This window comes from Calypte anna, chromosome 5A (genome assembly GCF_003957555.1).
Source record: "Calypte anna isolate BGI_N300 chromosome 5A, bCalAnn1_v1.p, whole genome shotgun sequence".
In the NCBI taxonomy this organism is placed as follows: Eukaryota; Metazoa; Chordata; class Aves; order Apodiformes; family Trochilidae; genus Calypte; species Calypte anna.
The window spans coordinates 4,670,069-4,688,928 of record NC_044251.1 but is presented as its reverse complement, the minus strand read 5'-3'; the positions used below and the strand labels follow the sequence as shown (position 1 = coordinate 4,688,928).

The 18,860-nt window shown below is 45.9% G+C and overlaps 1 protein-coding gene across 1 annotated transcript; it reads right to left on the bottom strand.

Annotated features, from left to right (window-relative positions):
- Nucleotides 1-1,981: 1,981 nt before the first annotated feature.
- On the bottom strand, nucleotides 1,982-13,577 carry ZFYVE19 (zinc finger FYVE-type containing 19). The gene is made up of 11 exons (XM_008500425.2): nucleotides 13,299-13,577; nucleotides 12,682-12,803; nucleotides 11,136-11,189; nucleotides 10,484-10,644; nucleotides 9,227-9,372; nucleotides 8,221-8,335; nucleotides 6,593-6,802; nucleotides 6,018-6,097; nucleotides 5,259-5,369; nucleotides 3,769-3,911; nucleotides 1,982-2,493 (listed from the first exon to the last, which is right to left on the bottom strand). The coding sequence occupies exons 1-11, from the start codon at nucleotides 13,350-13,352 to the stop codon at nucleotides 2,421-2,423; spliced, it is 1,269 nt and encodes a 422-aa protein (XP_008498647.1). The 5' UTR covers nucleotides 13,353-13,577; the 3' UTR covers nucleotides 1,982-2,420.
- Between the last annotated feature and the right edge of the window lie 5,283 nt (nucleotides 13,578-18,860).

Below are 18,860 nucleotides of genomic sequence, written 5' to 3'. Positions count from 1 at the left end.
ATCTTTACTTGTTTACCAGCAGCTTTTTGAAGACAAGGACAGGGAGCAAGCAGCACAGCCAACAGCACACTGCCCACTTAAAGGCCATGCAGCACTCTTCTTCCACAGTGACAGATTCAGCTGTATTTGCTTTCTGAAGACAGCAGATCTAGAGACTCCTCCTAACCATCCTGCATGGAAGTCACTGAGGCAATGGCTACAGTGGGAATGGCTTTTCAGGGGAAAGGGACTGAGCAGCCACCAAAGTGGCCACTTAGATGCAGAAAGCTTAGCAGCCACAAAAATGTCTATTAGTGGTGCAGAGAAAGCATCAGCTGTGTGTGTGTGACTGAAGAGACTCCTCCACATATGATTAACTTCTGTTTCAGGTATTGAGTTGGGTGCATTTCTGGGCTCCTTGGGATGAGCCCATAGAAACCAATCTGGGAAACAAACTGTTTCCTGCTTTACTACTGATGTGAACAGGGCAGGACTTACAAGGCACAGGCTGCCAAACTACACAATGAAGTCAGTTTGGTTGGGGCTGAAGAAGCATTCAAAATGTTGAGAGTAGTGCACTAACTAATTCTAAGACTAAAAAAAAACCAAAACAACCAAACAACAAAACAGCTGTAAAGCAGGAATTAAAATGTCTGCTAACTGCTTGGAAAGGACACAGGCTGAAGCTCCTAAGAGTAGATCAGTCTTAGAAGAGAAATAAGATACTTACATCTTATCCTGCAAAACACACAGGATTTAACCTCAGACAGAATTGGGCTGTCTTGCTACCAGACTGATTATCTAAGACAAATAGCAATGAAAAAGTGTGATTCCTACCCAAAGCCAGAGCATCACAGCTTCCTGCACACTCCTCAGTAACTACTTACTTTTTGTGTAACAGAGAGCTCACTGTGAGCTCTTGCATCAGAACAGCTCCAGTAGTTTTCCTATCCACCTGTCCCAAAGAGACAGGCACTGGTGAAGCAAGGAATGCCAGGAGAAAGATCCTCCATTAAAGTCAGGTTTTGCCATCCCTTTGTAACAAAAGGGTTTTGGTTTTTTTTTTGATGGCACTGCTGGATACACTTGCATTTTTCAGTGTGTTAACCTGCAGTATTACTATTCTACATTTTCTGATACAGATTTCTGTTGAAGGGCCTGATCCAGCCCAGCATGTTAGCACAAACCCCTCTTCAGCAGAAGTTTAATTTATTTGCTGTGACTGGGGGAGGCTGAGGCACAGGCAAATCCTTTTTCCCCACCTCACCTACAGAGCCTTAAGAGGCAGGGCAGACATCTGGGAATGGCAGAAGCAAACCAGAGAGGCAAGACTCACTGGAAACTCCCTGTCAAAGGCAAATGCTAGATTTTTTTTTTGCCTTTGGAATTTGTCAACCTTAGGAAGCTGTCTCTGAAGTCACATTATAGTTCTGGGAATAGCTCATACTGATGGGATATTAAAGCCAATTTAGGGCAAGTTTAGTCATGTATTTGAAGCAATTCTCAGCGCTTTTGTCACTGGCAAGTCCCACGTTGCATCAGCCATATCTCCAGGGAGGGATATGAACCCAGTAAACAGAGCTTCTCTCATAGCCAGGTAAAACACATCACACAGGTCACATCTTGATCCTACCAGGGGACCAAATACCAAACAGAGCTAAACCCCACTTTCTAATTACTGCACAACTCTTCCAGACTAACATGCACCTCTCAAAGACCACATCAAACCTCAGCACAGCCAGTGCAGATCACAAGGCTGCATCTGTAGCAGATGAACTTCACAAAGCAGCCTCCATTTCAAGTACATGAGCAACAGTGCCCATCAAGGCAGAGCAGCCCCTCCATTTTATCCAAACAACACAGAAACATTTTTGATGACTTCATGGTCCTTCATTTTTTTCTGTAGGCCACTGAATCTGGACTTTACTTACCATTACAAGAGGGCAACACTTTGTGAAAGGCAATTAGGTATTTCCAAGAGAGACTTGAACCACAGGCCTCTGTTAATATTTTTTTATTTTGCTTTGGAAGTTCTCCTCACACATGAGATCACAACACAGACACCTTTCTTAGTGGAAAGTGCTTTGCTGCCTGTTGAACCAGTGTATAAGCTGTTAGCAAAAGCAGGAAGTTACTTATCAGCCAGTCAGTACTGCCTTAAATACACATCTTTACTGCTACCCTCATTACCTTACTGTTTGTATTTATAGTGTCGTATCCACCTCCTCATCCTCCATTATGCACAGCAAACTCTCTACTTCTCTGGTGGTATTGATGAGGATAAAGCCACAAGCCCTCCAAGCATCTCTTGGATTACAGCACATTCTTTACTGTCCAAAACATCACCCGTTTTGGCTGCAAATCCACTTGGACTCTTCCCAGCTGGCCAACTCCTCTCTTCTCTTGTTTTCTGTCTCCTTTTCTGCCCACAAAGAGTGTGATCACTTTGACTTGCAAGGAAGACGATAGCAGGAGGTGTGGTGGTCTTTCAGGTCAAACTCATCATGGCCTTCCCTGAGAAGCAAACACAAAATGCAACCAGAAGTCAATACCCATGCAAGGAGCTCACCCTCAGCCACTGCACAAGATGCCTCCCAGCAGCTCCTAACTAGAAACCTATCCCACAGGCTAGCTGTAGGGACCCACCTGGCAGCCACCTGGACTAACTACTGAATGTATTTGGTGGCCACAGAAACCTCTGAGGTGCTCAGTTTCAGCATTGTGTCTGTGATTCCCAGGCACATTATCAGCTCCTGTGACAAAAGTCAAAATGACAGGCTGCTCCACACAACTCTGAAAAATAACTTGTGGCTAAAATGCAGTGTATTGGAAGCTCTCTTAACCATGCTCTGTAATAGGCAGTGTTGAGAAAGACACAAGCTTCCATCTGTAGCTTGCAACTGATACACTCACTCACCTGCCAGGCTGTTGATTCTCATGCTTGATGAGATTTTGTTGATTTTACTGATGTTTGCTGTCTGATATTTCAGTTTGTTTGTTTTGCTTTTGACCAACTAACAGTGCCAGTCACATGTTTCTTACCATTTTCAGATGTTCTCCCCCACTCTTATTTCCATCTCTCTACAAAAAACATTTGCAGGAGATGACAGAATATGCACAAAAGTCTCTTTTACAATCTCAACCAAATTCTTAGCATGCTGCTGTTTAAATGTCATTCAGCACTACTCTAAGAACCCAGCCAACTACCCAATACTTCAGAGTCATAAAAAAGAGAAGCCATACAAGCTGTGAGGGACAGCTTTGTATTCAAATGAATCAAATCTAAGACATGGTACTTTTTTTGTCATAAATGAAGCAACAGATGTTTAAGAACCAAGATTAATAGCTGCTGGGTTGTCCATGCTTATTTCAATAAGCATTTATTAGACTGCTTATGACTGCAGAGTCTCAACCTAAAAAAAGTCTCAGGAAAAAATACTATCTGATCTCTCTTCTTACTGGAATCCAGCCCACATCACCCATCAATGATACTAAAAAGCCATAGGAGTCTCACTTATCCCATCCCATGCAAAGCAGCCCATCAGCTGCTCCAGACAACACCCAAACAATGTGCCCAAGCATGCAGGGGAACAGTTCAGAGCGAACAATTCTGCCTGTGACCGGTTAATTCCTAAAGCCTGGGATAATTACTGATCACACAAAGTATTTCTCTAACTACTAGCATTCAGGGTTCCTCAAATCTTCCCTCCTACTATCTCTGCTTGCTGCCCAACAGGAAGAATGAATAAGAGCAGCCAAGCTTCCCTGGGATCTGCCTCCAGGACTCACCGAAAGCAGCGCTGGCAGTAGAGGTCCCCATCGCAGCCGTGGCAGCGCAGGGTGGCATCTTCATTGCAGATACAGCACCAGGGTAACTCATCCTCCTCACTGTCATCTGCCCCAGAAAGAGCTGTGGTGGCTAGAGCTTGGGTCTAATTCACAAAAAAACCAACCAAAACCAAAAAACAACCAGAGAATAATTCAAACCCCAGCAGAGAGAGTAGAGGATTTTCATTGTAGTGCATGATGGACAAGATAACGTCACATCCTCAATGGTTCACTCTTTGTTGACCAAAACTGTGTGAGATGAACTTGTCCAAAGCCCAAGGATTGGCTCTACATGTATCTAGATTATTTAATAAAAACCCAAAACACTCCTTTACTCATGAATCTGTGTTGCTTGGAAAGTGAACAGGTGTTCACCCTCATTTAGTGTCTATGAAATTTACTCATTTAGTGCCTTCACTAAATGAAGCCCAGAGCTTCTGGCAGGTGCCACAGCAATACCAAGTGACAAACAAACCCTGCTGCAAAAGTAAGTAAGGGATCAAAGAGCTTTGCTGAAAGGAGTTATGTGGGAAGGGAAAGCAGTAGAGAGGTGAGAGGGTTGTTTTCCACCTGTTACAGAAAGAAAACTGGGAGACAAAGGACACGACTTGCCAAAAAGTCCTTACTACAGATTTAGCCAAAAATATCTTCTGAAATCATAATTTTAAATCTGTCCATAAGGTCTTCTATTGACTTCTGGTTTACACAGTGACTGGATACTGGCAAAGGCAGCTTCCTAACACAGCAGAAATAAGATGGCACTACCTTTCATATCAGTAATCCCAGAAATGCAAGGTGCATACCTATGAGATGGGTATTTTATATAATGCTTACAATTAAATAATTTCTTCCTCTGGGGATAGGCATGTCAGGTGTCTGTGAGTCACAGGCCCATTTAATTCTTGTAATATATTTAAAGAAGGTGTATGTATTTTCATAATAAGCTGGAATCCATCCTGAGCATAGGATGTTATATTTCTTCCTCCAATGTTATATGAGAATACAGACAGTTAATTACCATCTAGAGGTTCTCTTCTGCATATGCTGAAAGCACTGGCAAGCCTCCCACTTAGTCTGGTTCAGAAGACCTTGGCCTTCTTGGTCTAATTATACTGGTGAGTTACAAATTCCTTCCCTGATATCCATCTTGTGAGGTCTGTGCTAACTTCTCTGGGTTCAGAGGACACCATGCCACTTGGCAGAAAGCCAGCCTGAAAGGAACTGTGTTCCCAGGGAGCAATTCACTCTATAAGTAGAAGAATGACTCAGAGCTGTGCTAAGGGTTGGTCAGCCTTGCAAGAAACCACTCAGCTCCTCTGCTCTGGAGAAGCTGGTTCCTTGGTTTGTTTCCTGCATGAAGCCTAGGATACAGCAAACCTTTGCTGCAGAACTGTTCCCTTCTGAGACCCTGGGATATGGCAATTTCAAGGGATCCTGACCAGCTCACTGACCTTCTGCTTTGCTTTTTTATGTGGGTTCTCCTGTGAGGGTCCTGGTAGGGTGGTCTGATCCGGAGGGATGTTGAATCCACTTGCTTCATCCAGGGCTGCTTCTTCTGTTAGCTGGTAACAGAAAACAAGAAGCCTCTTGTTTCCAACAGAGCTGGGAGCCTCATTCCAGGCTCTAAGCCCTCCTCTTTAGTCTGATGCAGTATCAGGAGGCAGGTCTGAATACAACTGGTGCTAACCAGGCAGATATGAGCAGTCTAAACAGAACTATAGCAGCAGTGGGCTTCAGCTTTGCAGTATCAGCAGGCCTTCAAAATCACGCTAACCACACACATATTGTCTGCAACCAGACAGATACTTAAGCACAAAAAGTTTGTGTCTTCCTGAAATATAATTCATGGACTTTTTACAGGGAAATCTAGGGATAAGCTGTACTAAATAGGACACATTTCATGAAGCATGCTCTAGCTGGGGGGGGGGGGAAAGATTATGCAAGTGAAGAAGTACCAGCACAATGGGGTTGGAAAGGAGAAACACTGAGCATGAGTGAGAAAGACAATGTGACAGGCTAGAATTAATGTTGTCACACAAACATTGTAGCTGAATGGCCCGTGGGAGCTAGAATTAGAAAAGCACTAGGGGGGGAAGGAATGAAACTCTGCTCAGGAACAGAAATACACCCTTTGCAGGCTCACCAGGTTAACATATACACTAGGAATAATGGAGAAGAAAATAAACAAATCCCCAGCTGCCACTTCTGACCTGTTTCAGCACTCTGTGAATGGCTTCCTCCTCAGTCACTTCCTCATCACTGTCAGGGAGTGAATAGGTTTCCAGTGTCACTGCAGGAGTAAAAGACAAGAGACTGTAACCACACCTGCCCCAAGCCTTGTGCCCACTTACATGCAGGAGACAATCCTTTGTAGTGTGAACTTCCTTTGGCACTCTGGCTCTGGAACAGACAGGTCCTTCTCAGATGGGGATTCCTCAAAAAGTGTGTTAATGGGGGTTTTTTAATACTAAAGAGGGATGGAAAAAAATCAGCACCAAAAGCTTTGCTTTTAAAAACTTAATTCTAGCATGCTCTGGTGAGGTTAATAATCTCAAGGAAGGGTGCACAACAAAGCAGTCTGGCCTTGCAGCTCTGGGTTTTGCCCTCAACCAAGATCTTGCATACTGATTTCACAATGAACCAACCCATACAGCTTTACAGACAGAACCAAATCTCTTTGTTTCTCACAGAACAGAGGACTTAAATGGATAAACACCTCTCAGAAAATAAACTATTCTTTCCCAGAAACTTGGTTCCTCTCTTGGCATTGGGTTCTTCTACCCACCTTTCTCTGGGTCCTCTCCTCTGAGTGCTGCCAGTCTCTTGGCAACTTGTAGGATCTTTTCCTTCCTCGTGTTCTCTTCCCGCAGCTCAACAGCAGCTTCTGCCAGCAGCTTATTCTTCTCCTCTTCCAGCTGTTTTGCATCCAAATCTGCAGGGCAGACACAATCTTCACTCTCCCGATTGAGATCATTCAACCTTTGGTTACCAACTCCTGCAAACAGACACACAGAACATGCTGCTGACTCTTCTTGGGCACAGAAAAATTGAGAGCAGCTTGCTGCTCATCCTGTATCTCGGCAACAGCAGGAGAAGCCATGGCACAGGAGGACCCACAATGCACATGAAGACAAGAAAAGTGAGCTAATCTGTCTTTTAGTGAGGTTACAGAGAAAGCATTGCAGCTAGTTCTGTTTAATATCTTTATAGATGATTTAGATGAGGGGATTGAGTCCATCATCAGCAAATTCACAGATGACACTAAACTGGGGGGGGGGAGTGTGGATCAGCTGGAAGGCAGGAGGGCTCTGCAGAGGGACCTGGACAGACTGGAGAGTTGGGCTGATTCCAACAGGATGAGGTTCAACACAACAACCCCATGGGGAGCTCCAGGCTGGGCACAGAGTGGCAGAAAGGGACCTGGGAGTCTGGATTGACAGGAAGCTGAACATGAGCCAGCAGTGTGCCCAGGTAGCCAAGAAGGCCAATGGCATCCTGGGCTGGATCAGGAACAGCGTGGCCAGCAGGTCCAGGGAAGGGATTCTGTCCCTGTACTCAGCTCTGGTGAGGCCACAGCTTGAGTCCTGTGTCCAGTTCTGGGCCCCTCAGCTCAGGAAGGAGATTGAGGTGCTGGAGCAGGTCCAGAGAGAGCAAGGAGGCTGTGAAGGGATCCAGCACTAGTCCTGTGAGGAAGGGCTAAGGGAGCTGGGGGTGTTCAGCCTGGGGAAGAGGAGGCTCAGGGGAGACCTCATCACTCTCTACAACTCCCTGAAAGGAGGTTGGAGCCAGGGGGGGGTTGGGCTCTTTTCCCAGGCAACTCTCAGCAAGACAAGAGGGCACGGTCTCAAGTTGTGCCAGGGGAGGTTTAGGTTGGATATTAGAAAGAATTTCTTTACGGAGAGGGTGATCAGACATTGGAATGGGCTGCCCAGGGAAGTAGTGGATTCTCCGTGTCTGGAGATATTTCAAAAGAGCCTGGATGTGGCACTCAGTGCCATGGGCTGGGAACTGCAGTGGGAGTGGATCAAGGGTTGGACTTGATGATCTCTGAGGTCCCTTCCAACCCAGATGATTCTATGATTCTATGATAATGGGATCTCAGATTTGATGTTTTGGAGCAGAGCACAGGTGTGTTAGGAGTAGCAACAGCTTCTCCCCAGGGAAGGGTCACCTTAGAGAAACAGAGTGAATACTACAGCCCTGAGAAGAAGAAACTGCCTTTGCACAAAGACAATGAAACACACTATGGAGCCTGATGTCTGCCCTTGGTCAATTTGGGAGTTTTTGGGGTAGACAAGGACAAACTGGACACTCAGCTCACTAGTAAGTTAAATAGAGAGGCACATATTGCCTTCTCACCATAGTACATACATTATTAGACAGAAATGGGTCTTTGGAAGCCCTAATAGGTACCTTGAGAATGGACTCTTGGTCTGTAATGCTCATCAATGGCAACTTCCTCAGACAGTTGAGTTAAGAGGTCATTGGTCTGTTGGACCAGACTTCTGGTATCAGGAGGCTGGTGTACCTAAGAAACAAGGGCATGGGAAATGGCAAATGAGAGTAAAAAGACAGACTCAGTCAAAGAGAAAGTTTGGTAACCAAGATCATCCCTCAGGTGGGAGCAGCATAAAATGATGCACCCACTGACCTTGGAGTCTCAGTTTATGGATACCTGGTATAAGACTCTCAGTGCTTCATTCTCAGAAGTGCTGAACACACACAGCTCTAAAAGCAGTCATGCAAATAAGGCAGTAGCACTGAATGTGTAGGAGCACACGCTGCTGGGTCCCAATCCCAGCTCTGCCACTACCTCCAGTGTAAAAAAGTGCCATTCTCAACAGTACCATCCAGCAGCCTCACTGAGGCCTATAAAAACAGCTGGGTGTGTAGCACTGCTGAAAGAGCAGCATGAAGAAACAATTGATCAGGGAAAAGATAATTCATCTAGGCTTTGAAGGCACATATCCAACTCATTCCTCTGCAATCTCTGAGTAACCACTCTGTGCTTCCATTTCTGGAATAATTAATAGGATCTTGCCCAGCTGGGATGCAGCAGCATCTACAAGATACAATTAGAAGGTAGGGCTGATAAACCCCACAGACAAACAGCTCCAAAAAAATATCAGGCCATTTAGGCATACAAATGGATTGAGAGAATAAAGTCATCATCTACTGTTTAAAATAGTCAAGAGCTAAAGCTGACATGAAGAAAATACTGTATTCAAACTGAAGCAGTGAAGTGGAAAAGCCTGGCCATTTGCTTCTGGAGCAACAACACAATCAGGAAATGGACATTTCTTAAGGGAGCCACTCAGACACAAAAATGCCAAAGAAGGAAGAGCAGCTAACGTGCTGGGACACCGGTTACAGCATCAGCTTGAAATACATTACTGGCTGAGGAGCTGAGGGAGCTTACAGGCCTGGGAGCCAGGGAAGGAGGATCTCTGCCCTGCAGCACAGCCAAGCGGTCCTCCATCTCCTGTGTGGATGGAACAGGTCCCCAGGAGTCCTCCTTCAGGGCAGCCAGCCTGGCTTCAATCTCAGCCTGAGTAGGGATGGACTCTGCAAATTGGAAAAACCCAAGGGAGGAGATTACTCTCATTATTGAAACCCAAAGGTTTAACTGCTACCTCTTCCTTCCCAGTCCTTGCCTGATCAGAGTTTCTCTCCTAGCCATAAGGCAAATATTAGGGTAACATTGTTTGGCAGTCAGCTGACTTAGGACACCAGGGACAGGCAGAGAAGTGTCCTTTAAGCAGTACAGTCCATTGGTCCCACACCTCTTAATGTAATCCTAGGCATATCAGACTAAAATACTCCCCCAACACTTAATAGGACAAGAGAAAATAATCCCAACTTGCAACAGGGTAGGTTTAAACTGAGTATTAGGAAAAATTCTTTGAGAAAGTTATATTGCACTGGAACTGGCTGCCCAGGGAAGTGTTTAAGTCACTGTATCTGGAGGTATTTAAAAGACATGTAGATGGGGTGCTTAGGGACACAGTTTAGTGGTGGACCTGGCACTGTTGGGTTGATGGTTGGAATCAATGATCTCAAAGGTCTTTTCCAAGTGAAAAAATTCCACAATAATCTGGTCACCACTCTGCAGTGGGTTCTTTCCCTTTTCATATCACATTACCATTTTATAAATAGTTTATTCTCCCACAACCACCACAAGGCTGTCCCAGAAGCTGACAGATGTGGACTGGGATGAGAGCCCTTTTTTTCCTCTATAAGAAAAGGCTGGACAGAACACAATCCCACAGAGACAGGATTGCTGTTGCCCAGGACAATGACCCACAGGAAACCTCCTGCAAAAGAGTGTGGCCAAATACCCCAATCTCATTCTGTCCTGACTGGGTTCTATATAGGCTTTACCCCAAACAATGGAAAACATGAAAGTGATTTTACAGGTATGATACTGCCCCAAAATGGAGAAGCAGTTTCAAGGCAATAAGCAAAAAGAAACTGGAACATTATTATAAAATCACTGTAGAATTTGGCCATTGTGGCAGCAGAGTCTGGATGCTCTGTCCAAATTCATTTCCCTCAAAAGGCAGGTTTTGAAAGCCCTCTCCCTCCAGGTTCCATGTTTCCCTCTCCCTCCAGGTTCCATGTTTCCCACATAGCAGTGTTCCCACCCAACGTATCTCCAGTATTCTCCACAACTCACTTGGTTTCCTTTCCTCCCTGAGCCTCTCAAGTCTCTCTGCAATAGCTCTATCCTCTTTTGAGAGCCCTCTGTATCTGGAGCATTCTTGACCTGAGGGCTTTGCAGTTGTCCTTTGTTGCTCTTTCAGGTGGTTTTGCTGAGCCTCAAAAGCTGCAACACGCCTGTGACAAGGATGGAAAAAAGACACAGCAGCTGAGAACAAAGGTTTAAACCCTGAGATATGAAAACATTCCCTGTGTGAACCCAGCAGACTGTTTGAAGAACGTCAGTGTAGAACAGAAGAGAAACACTCCTTCCTGCACCAGGAATTATGCTCCTTCCCATAGCTCACAGGAACAACACACCTGCCATCATTTCCAAGGAGACAAGGAACATTTGACTACCAGGTTCCTGGTTCCAAGCCAACCCCAGTCAGCCATGGATAAATGTAGGCAGGTGGCTGTCTAGGAGTCTATTCTGAGAAGCACAGACCTCATTCCCCAAAAAAAGGGAAAACCCAAAGAGCAAAAGCTTCATCCTTAATTAAATTCTAAACAAGCAAGTATCTCCATCACAAACCCCACTTTTTCTGGTCTTCACAGAGGTAGAGAAGTGAGGGCCTGAAATACTACTCTGCAGCAGAAACAAATCCTTTATTGCAAGTGCAACTCACTTTTTGTAGTTTTCTGGTGGTGACCATTTTGCAGAACAGCTTTGAGATTCCTCTCTGAAAGACAAAAGCAATAATTTATTTGAACCCAAGGTACTGGCAATGCTTCAGTCACCATGCTCTCAACTCAAGATGAATCACTGTACGTTTCTCAACCTTCCAGTCCAGCCTCTTCCATAACCTCATAAGGAGAGAGATGAGCTTATGGAAGGCATGAAGATGGCTGGGACAGCAGGGCACTTCATTTCTAGTCCTTTGGTCCAGTTCTTTTGCATCTGGACAAGATGTGATTAAACAGGGTCACCAGTGACCCAGTGGAGGAGGGGATGGAACACCCTTGCCTCCCACAGCCTCCTCCCAGTTCAGAGAGCAGAGACCAGTTAGGCATGGCTCTCAGTGCAATTAGCTTCCATGCAGCATAACACCCTGAAAGGAGCTGTGGCATGCAACAAACACAGAATTATATAATGCACAGGCTAAAAAAGATGTTACAAGAACTATTATACAACTGCTAGTATCACAACAACGTCTCCTAGCACACTTAAATGCTGCATGCCACAAGCATATCTTGTGTAACTATCTTCTACTTTGCTGCATACAGGTAGAGCTGCTAAACTACACACTTATGTCAGGTAGTTAGCATATTTTTATTTGTTCTTAGAGCTCACAGCTGCTGGTACACCTGTGCTGTGGCAATGCCAGTACAGTAAAGAATGAATGCAACATTGTTGGGCTGCTTTCCTGTTCTAAGGTTTCAGTTCTGAAAGCTATGTGCATGAAGAATAACTATACATGTGGCTGTCAGAGCTGCAGCTTATGCATATTATATACTATATATAAATTTTATGTATATATTATATCTATATAATATATATTATCTATGTGCTATCCAGACAGGGAGGACTTTTTTCTGCTGTAACACTATAGTACTGATATATTTCGTAAACAGATGAGGAAAAAAACCCCAACAAAACAAAACAAACAAACAAACAAAACCCAAACCCAAAACACAAAAGAAACATGGAGATAGGTTGCTCTGTTTTTTAATGGCTTTGGAGTTGTAAAAGGAAATCATATCATTTCAAAGCTCAAAGACTGAATACTGTGTTTTCAGCATCAACAGCTCACACTGTTTCCATGAGCCCATGATTCTGAAATGAAGATATTTGCTAATGAGGGGTTCTTGTCCTTTAGACACCATCAGAGCCAGAAAATTTCCCACTTGCTGGTGAAAATGCCTTATTATATGAGAAAAGAGAGGAAGAGAGGCAGGTGAAATGCAAGAGAAGGATGAGGGCATAGAAAAACAAGGTTGTGAGAAGGGTTCTGGTGTATACTTGTGCTCCTGTGTTACTTATTCAGGTGCACACAGCTCATGTAACAGCAGCTCAGTAATGGCCTGGCTTGAAACTCCAGCACACAGGCAGTATGTGCAGAAGGGCAAGGCAGGGACACCTCTCCTGCAGAGACCTGCAACACAACACTGGGATGCAAAATGAAGAAGGAAAGCAGGATCCTGTCTTTGGGTGAAGAAGTACTCCTGTCTTACCCAGTTAGTTTGCCATGGCACGGCTTGCACACCTTCTGCTGGGTGTTTCCACAGCGGGGAACAACAGCACTGAAACCAAGGCAGGCTGAGCAGAACAAACGTCCACAGTTCTTGCATCCACACTGCAGAGAAACAGAAGGGAAGGAGAGGGCTTCATCCCCCATTCACCACAAACACCCCACTGCTCTGCCTCACTGTATTCTGTAGAAAAGCCCATGCCAAGGTGCTCTAAAAATGACGCTGGGGTTACAGTGATTTTTTTCCCTGTGTCATTATCTGGTGCTGAAGATACTGAGATGCTCAAGAACCTTCGAGCACCAGCACATCACTGCTACAAGGAGCAGGCACCACTTCAACCCACTACAGAATAAACTGCAAACATGAAAATCCTACAAAACAAGGACCGAATATTGGGTTGGAGGGATGACATTTAGTGCCTTTTTTATTTTCTTGCTTTTCTTTTTTTTTTTTTTTTTTCCGTGATCGCCCATAAAGACACAGGCACCACTCAGGAAGCCCGGAGGGGACAACACCACGATACTGCCTGACAGGCACATCTCGGAGCCCAGGACGGCTCCTCGGGCTCCCGCTTGGACCCCCGCACAAGCCGGACTTGCCTCTTTCTTGAAGACAGAGAATTTGGAGGCGCACCCATAGCACCGGCGATCCATGGCGCAACCGGAGGCGCGACCGCCGCCTGCTCCCTGCCCTGTGGAGCGCTCAGGCACCGCGCTGTCCCCCCACCATTCCGAGCTCCATAATTCTCCCCGCCCCGGAGCTCTTTTTTCACCGGGAAGCGCGACAGCGAAGTGATGGATCAGCAAAGGGGAGACGGACCCACCGCCCGTCCCCCTCTTCCCCACACACTGAGAGTGCGAAGCACTGCACAGCGCCCCGCGGGGACGCACAGCCCCATGGGAGTTGTAGTCCTTTGATCCAGCCCCTCCCCTCCAGCTAACAGGGATCACCGGGTGCACAAACTACACTACCCAGGACACCGCGCGACACCCGGCGCCTTACGAGCCGGAAGTCACTCAGCCCTTCTCAGAGCCCGAAAACATCCGGCTCTGCCGCGCTATGCATTGTGGTACCTGTAGTCTGGTGCCGCTGTCCCTGCCCTGCCGGTAGCGCGGCTCAGAGCGCGGTGGGGCAGGCCCGGGAAGACTCCATTTCCCGGCAGGCAGCGCGCAGGGAGAGGGGCGGGTGGTGGGCGGGGCCAGCGGTTGCCCCTGGCAACGGGTTAGGAGGGGACTGGGGGCATCGCTGCCCCGCATCAGGGGCCTTGTGCCAAGGCCTGGGTTTTTCGGTCGGGTGCTCGCTGCTGGCAATGAAACGAAAAATATCGAAATATCGCCAGTGCTGAGGTGGGAGGGGGGGCCGGCAGGGTTGTGTAGTTCAGGTATTGCCTACTGCAGTTTCATTATGGCATCATATGTCTGTGTGTGCCATACTCCAGGTATAGCAGCCATAGCGTGGTGTTGGCGTCCTTGCTGTTGGTGGGTGTTAATTATACAAAAAGTTGGGCTTTGTCTTTTTGTTTGTTTCGTTGGTTGGGTTTTTTGTGTGTGTGTGTGCTTTAAGATCTTGGTTCAGAAGAAGATGAAAGAAGCTGAGCTGCAAAATTCCTTTCAGCCACAGTCAATGCTCCTGCCAGGTTGTTTGCATGGCTTCAGAAGCCAATGTCCTGTATAGAGTGTTTGTGAAAAAAAGCTCCTGATTGTTGTCCCAGGTACCATCGGTTCCCATGAGTCAGCTTGTTAATTGTGTGGGTTTGGTATTACATTTCACATTCTTTCCTGCTTTATAGATATGTCCACACATCTAAAGACCCAGATAATTAAATGAGACTGAGTCATCTGCTCAAGGAAATAAGACTCAAATCATATGTGAACAAAACTAAATTCAAAGGGAAAAAAACCCCAAAAAAACCCTGGGGTTTCCCCCCTCAAGCTTTTGGGATTTTTAAATTGTAAAGAACATTGAGTCCAGAGGAGGGCAACAGAGATGATTGGTGGGTTGGAGCATCTCTCTCATGAGGAAAGGCTGAGAGAGCTGGGACTTTAAGCTGGAGAGGAGAAGGCTGAGGGGAGACCTTGTGAATATCTAAAAGTCTCTAAAGGGTGGGAGCAAGGAAGATGGAGCCAAACTCTTCTCAGTAGTTCCCAGGATGAGGGGCAAATGGGCACAAGCTGGAACACAGGGAGTTCCATTTAAAAATAGACAAAAACTTCTTTACTCTGAAGGTGACAAGGCACTGGACCAGGCTGCCCAGGGAGGTTGTGGAGTCCCCTTGTCTGGAAATACTAAAAACCCACCTGGATTCAGTCCTGTCTAATGTGCTTTAGGGGATCCTGGTTTAATTGGAGAGTTGGCCTAGGTGATCATGGAATCATAGAATCATAGAATTGGCTGGGTTGGAAGGGACCTCAGAGATCAAGTCCAACCCTTGATCCACTCCCACTGCAGTTCCCAGCCCATGGCACTGAGTGCCACATCCAGTCTCTTTTGAAATATCTCCAGACACGGAGAATCCACTACTTCCCTGGGCAGCCCATTCCAATGTCTGATCACCCTCTCCATAAAGAAATTCTTTCTAATATCCAACCTAAACCTCCCCTGGCACAACTTGAGACCCTGCCCTCTTGTCTTGCTGAGAGTTGCCTGGGAAAAGAGCCCAACCCCCCCTGGCTCCAACCTCCTTTCAGGGAGTTGTAGAGAGTGATGAGGTCTCCCCTGAGCCTCCTCTTCCCCAGACTGAACACCCCCAGCTCCCTCAGCCCTTCCTCACAGGACTTGTGCTGGATCCCTTCACAGCCTCCTTGCTCTCTCTGGACCTGCTCCAGCACCTCAATCTCCTTCCTGAGCTGAGGGGCCCAGAACTGGACACAGGACTCAAGCTGTGGCCTCACCAGAGCTGAGTACAGGGACAGAATCCCTTCCCTGGACCTGCTGGCCACGCTGTTCCTGATCCAGCCCAGGATGCCATTGGCCTTCTTGGCCACCTGGGCACACTGCTGGCTCATGTTCAGCTTCCTGGCAATCCAGACTCCCAGGTCCCTTTCTGCCACTCTGTCCCCAGCCTGTAGCGCTGCATGGGGTTGTTGTGGCCAAAGTGCAGGACCCGGCACTTGGCTGTGTTGAACCTCATCCCGTTGGAATCAGCCCAACTCTCCAGTCTGTCCAGGTCCCTCTGCAGAGCCCTCCTGCCTTCCAGCTGATCCACACTCCCCCCAGCTTAATGTCGTCTGTGAATTTGCTGATGATCTCTGGAGGTCCCTTCCAGCTCTGATAGTTCTGTGATTCCATGATTAGAAGGACAACTGCATCAAACTTGAGAGCTGCACTTTTGCCCAGTGTGAAAAATAAGGGTTTAAAATTGTAGGTTATTGTTTTGTTGAGTGTATCTTTCAGTTTAACAATGTTTGTTTGGTCAGTTTGTTCAGATAGTTTGTTGTATCATGTTGTTTTGGGGTGTATTTGTAAGTGTATGTTTAAGGAACAAAAACCAGAAAAACAGGAGGAGGGGCCGACTGCAGGGGCCCGCGAAACAGAGCCGTAACGTGAAACCATTCCCCTCAGCAGCAGAGCGAAGCCCGCGAAACGTGAAACCGTTCCCATCGGCAACAGAGAGAAGCCCGGGAAGCACGAACCAGTGCTGGGAGAGCCCGCGGTTTGGGAACCAGTGATGAACTGATGGGAGACTGAGGGGAAGGGCTTTGTGAAAAGTATAAGGGGCCGGCTTCACCTTATTGAAGGTGCGAGCCGGTGGTGGGGCTGCGGCCCCCCCGGCCGCCCAGCGTGCTGCAGCACGCTGCTTTACTTACATCTCTCTCAATAAAAAGTTTTTTATTCATGTCAGCGTTTTTGACACCCAGCAATTTTATTGGAGATCATCTGGAAAGAAATCACCCTGACTGTTGGACAGGGTGAGCTTTAGAGGTCTTTTCCAACCATGACAGTGCTGAGAATCTGTGAAATTTTAGGTACTGTAGCCATTTAAGCAAGGAATCGAGAAAAATATAAACTAGAATTTCCTCAAAATACTTCCTACGATTTTGCCTTCTCTTTTGGGCAGAATCCCGCCCTCTCTCGGGGCTGGAGGAGAGCGAGGTGTCCTCACCTTCCCCTCCTCCTGCCCACCAGAGGGGGCCCGGACCCCACACTTGGAGCTCCTGCACCCAAAAGCAGGGGTGCAGGAACAGCAGGGGAACAGCGACAACTTTTACTTGTTTCTTCCCTTGCCTGCAGATGTTTCCCACGATAAAGCGAATTCGGATTATTAAAATCTTTCTTATTAAAATCTTTATGTGATGACTTAGCCCATGAGGTTTTTAATTTCTACCTGAGGTGCAGGGTCTTTGGTTCATTTGTCTTCTCCTTGCCAAACTCCACTCTTGAACAGTACCTTGTACATTCTCTGCTCTACCTAGTGACAGCTGTGAACACTGTGTTCTTCTTTAATTTGCTGTGAAACTGTGCCCCAGTGTGTAAGACTTGGCTTTGATAATCTTGGAGCTTGATTACTATAATGGAACACATTTAGAATTAAAACTTCAGGTCTGAAAAAGTTCAAATTAATTAAAAATGTGGTGATCTGCCTACTAAGTGTCCCAGGCTGTAGTGTTTCTCTTTGCAGCTCAGTGTGATAAACAGAAGAGATCAGAACCATGGTGAAAGTGAAAAGTGAATTTCAGTACTCTCTTGCTATTTCAGTAGGCTGATCTTTTTCTAGATGAAGAACCAGCTATAATACCAGCATGCCAAAAGCTGGGAATTATTTTCTGTCAGGCACTGGAGTCCTAGTCATGCAAGCAAGTGTCATCTCAGTCAGAATTATTTACTTATGTAAGGCAAAAACTGAACACAAAAAAAGACCTATGAGCAGTACATTCTTGTGTGTTTCTGTTGTGCTTTGTTCCAGGCTGTTTTTCTCCTACATCTGTAACTGACAGATCTCTGTTCTGATTCTTACAGGTTACAAAAGTATTCCACTTAAAGGCTCTCCAAGATAGGAACCTGGAGAATCTCAAAGCAGGTAAGATTGGAATACATGACACAGATGCTCTTGTCTCTTCCACACACACAAGGTTGTAGAAATGGGTCTCTCTTAGCATGGATCTGTACACAATTAAGGTCATATCTGTTTCTGTCATGAGGTATGTACATATGTGGGAACACACATACACATAATCACTGCTAGATACCTCTTTTTTTAAGGTTAAATTTTTACATGTTGGATTTCAAGGGTGTGTTAAGTGAATGCTGATCCTCTCAAAATCCTTCTCTGGTGGTATTTGAATCCTGTACTTTTAGGTAGACTGTTCATTGGACCTACTGGCTGGTCACTCTTAATTCATATATCTCAAAATATGAATGTTAATTGCAAGCTTAAAGATAATTTTGTATATGGGCAATGCCTGTTGTGGTAGGAGTATTTTTTGTAAGATATAAGTCCTGTTACACTGTGCAGTTAGGGATGCCTAAGGTCTTTACAAGGTTTGTGAATTCTACAGCTTCTCCATTTAAGTTTCACAACTAACTGCAAGTAAGAATGAGCAGCAGTCATTATAAGAAAGATGTCATTCATCAGGATACCTTTTATCTTGCATTTTCCTGTGTGGTGGGCCACAGATTAAAGATGAGTAATGCATAACTAAGTGGAGGCTGTTGGCAGGAAGGCAGAGATTTTAGCAATAATGAGAGGAAAGCTGAAGGTTTTGATATCTGCAGAGGGTAAGGAGGTGGTTAGGAGCATGTGTGGAAGCGCTGCTTACATAGATATCCCTTAAGGAAAGCAGATAACAAGGATCCCTAAGAGAAGTCATGAAAATCAAAACTTTCAGATCTCAGACTGAAAAGCCTTTCCTAGGAAAAAAAGAAATCAATCATCACATTATATTTCATAGAATCCTAGAATCATAGAATCATCTGGGTTGGAAGGGACCTCAGAGATCATCAAGTCCAACCCTTGATCCACTCCCGCTGCACTTCCCAGCCCATGGCACTGAGTGCCACATCCAGGCTCTTTTGAAATATCTCCAGACACGGAGAATCCACTACTTCCCTGGGCAGCCCATTCCAATGTCTGATCACCCTCTCCATAAAGAAATTCTTTCTAATCTCCAACCTAAACCTCCCCTGGCACAACTTGAGACCCTGCCCTCTTGTCTTGCTGAGAG

Excerpts from the sequence above, each read along its gene's own strand:
- ZFYVE19 (XM_008500425.2), bottom strand. The coding sequence starts at position 13,352 with ATGGATCGCCGGTGCTATGGGTGCGCCTCCAAATTCTCTGTCTTCAAG. Across the intron at positions 9,373-10,483 it reads CAGGGAGGAAAGGAAACCAA|AGTCCATCCCTACTCAGGCT; the intron begins GTGAGTTGTGGA and ends TCCAATTTGCAG. Across the intron at positions 6,803-8,220 it reads ACCAAGAGTCCATTCTCAAG|GAGTTGGTAACCAAAGGTTG; the intron begins GTACCTATTAGG and ends GTCTGTTTGCAG.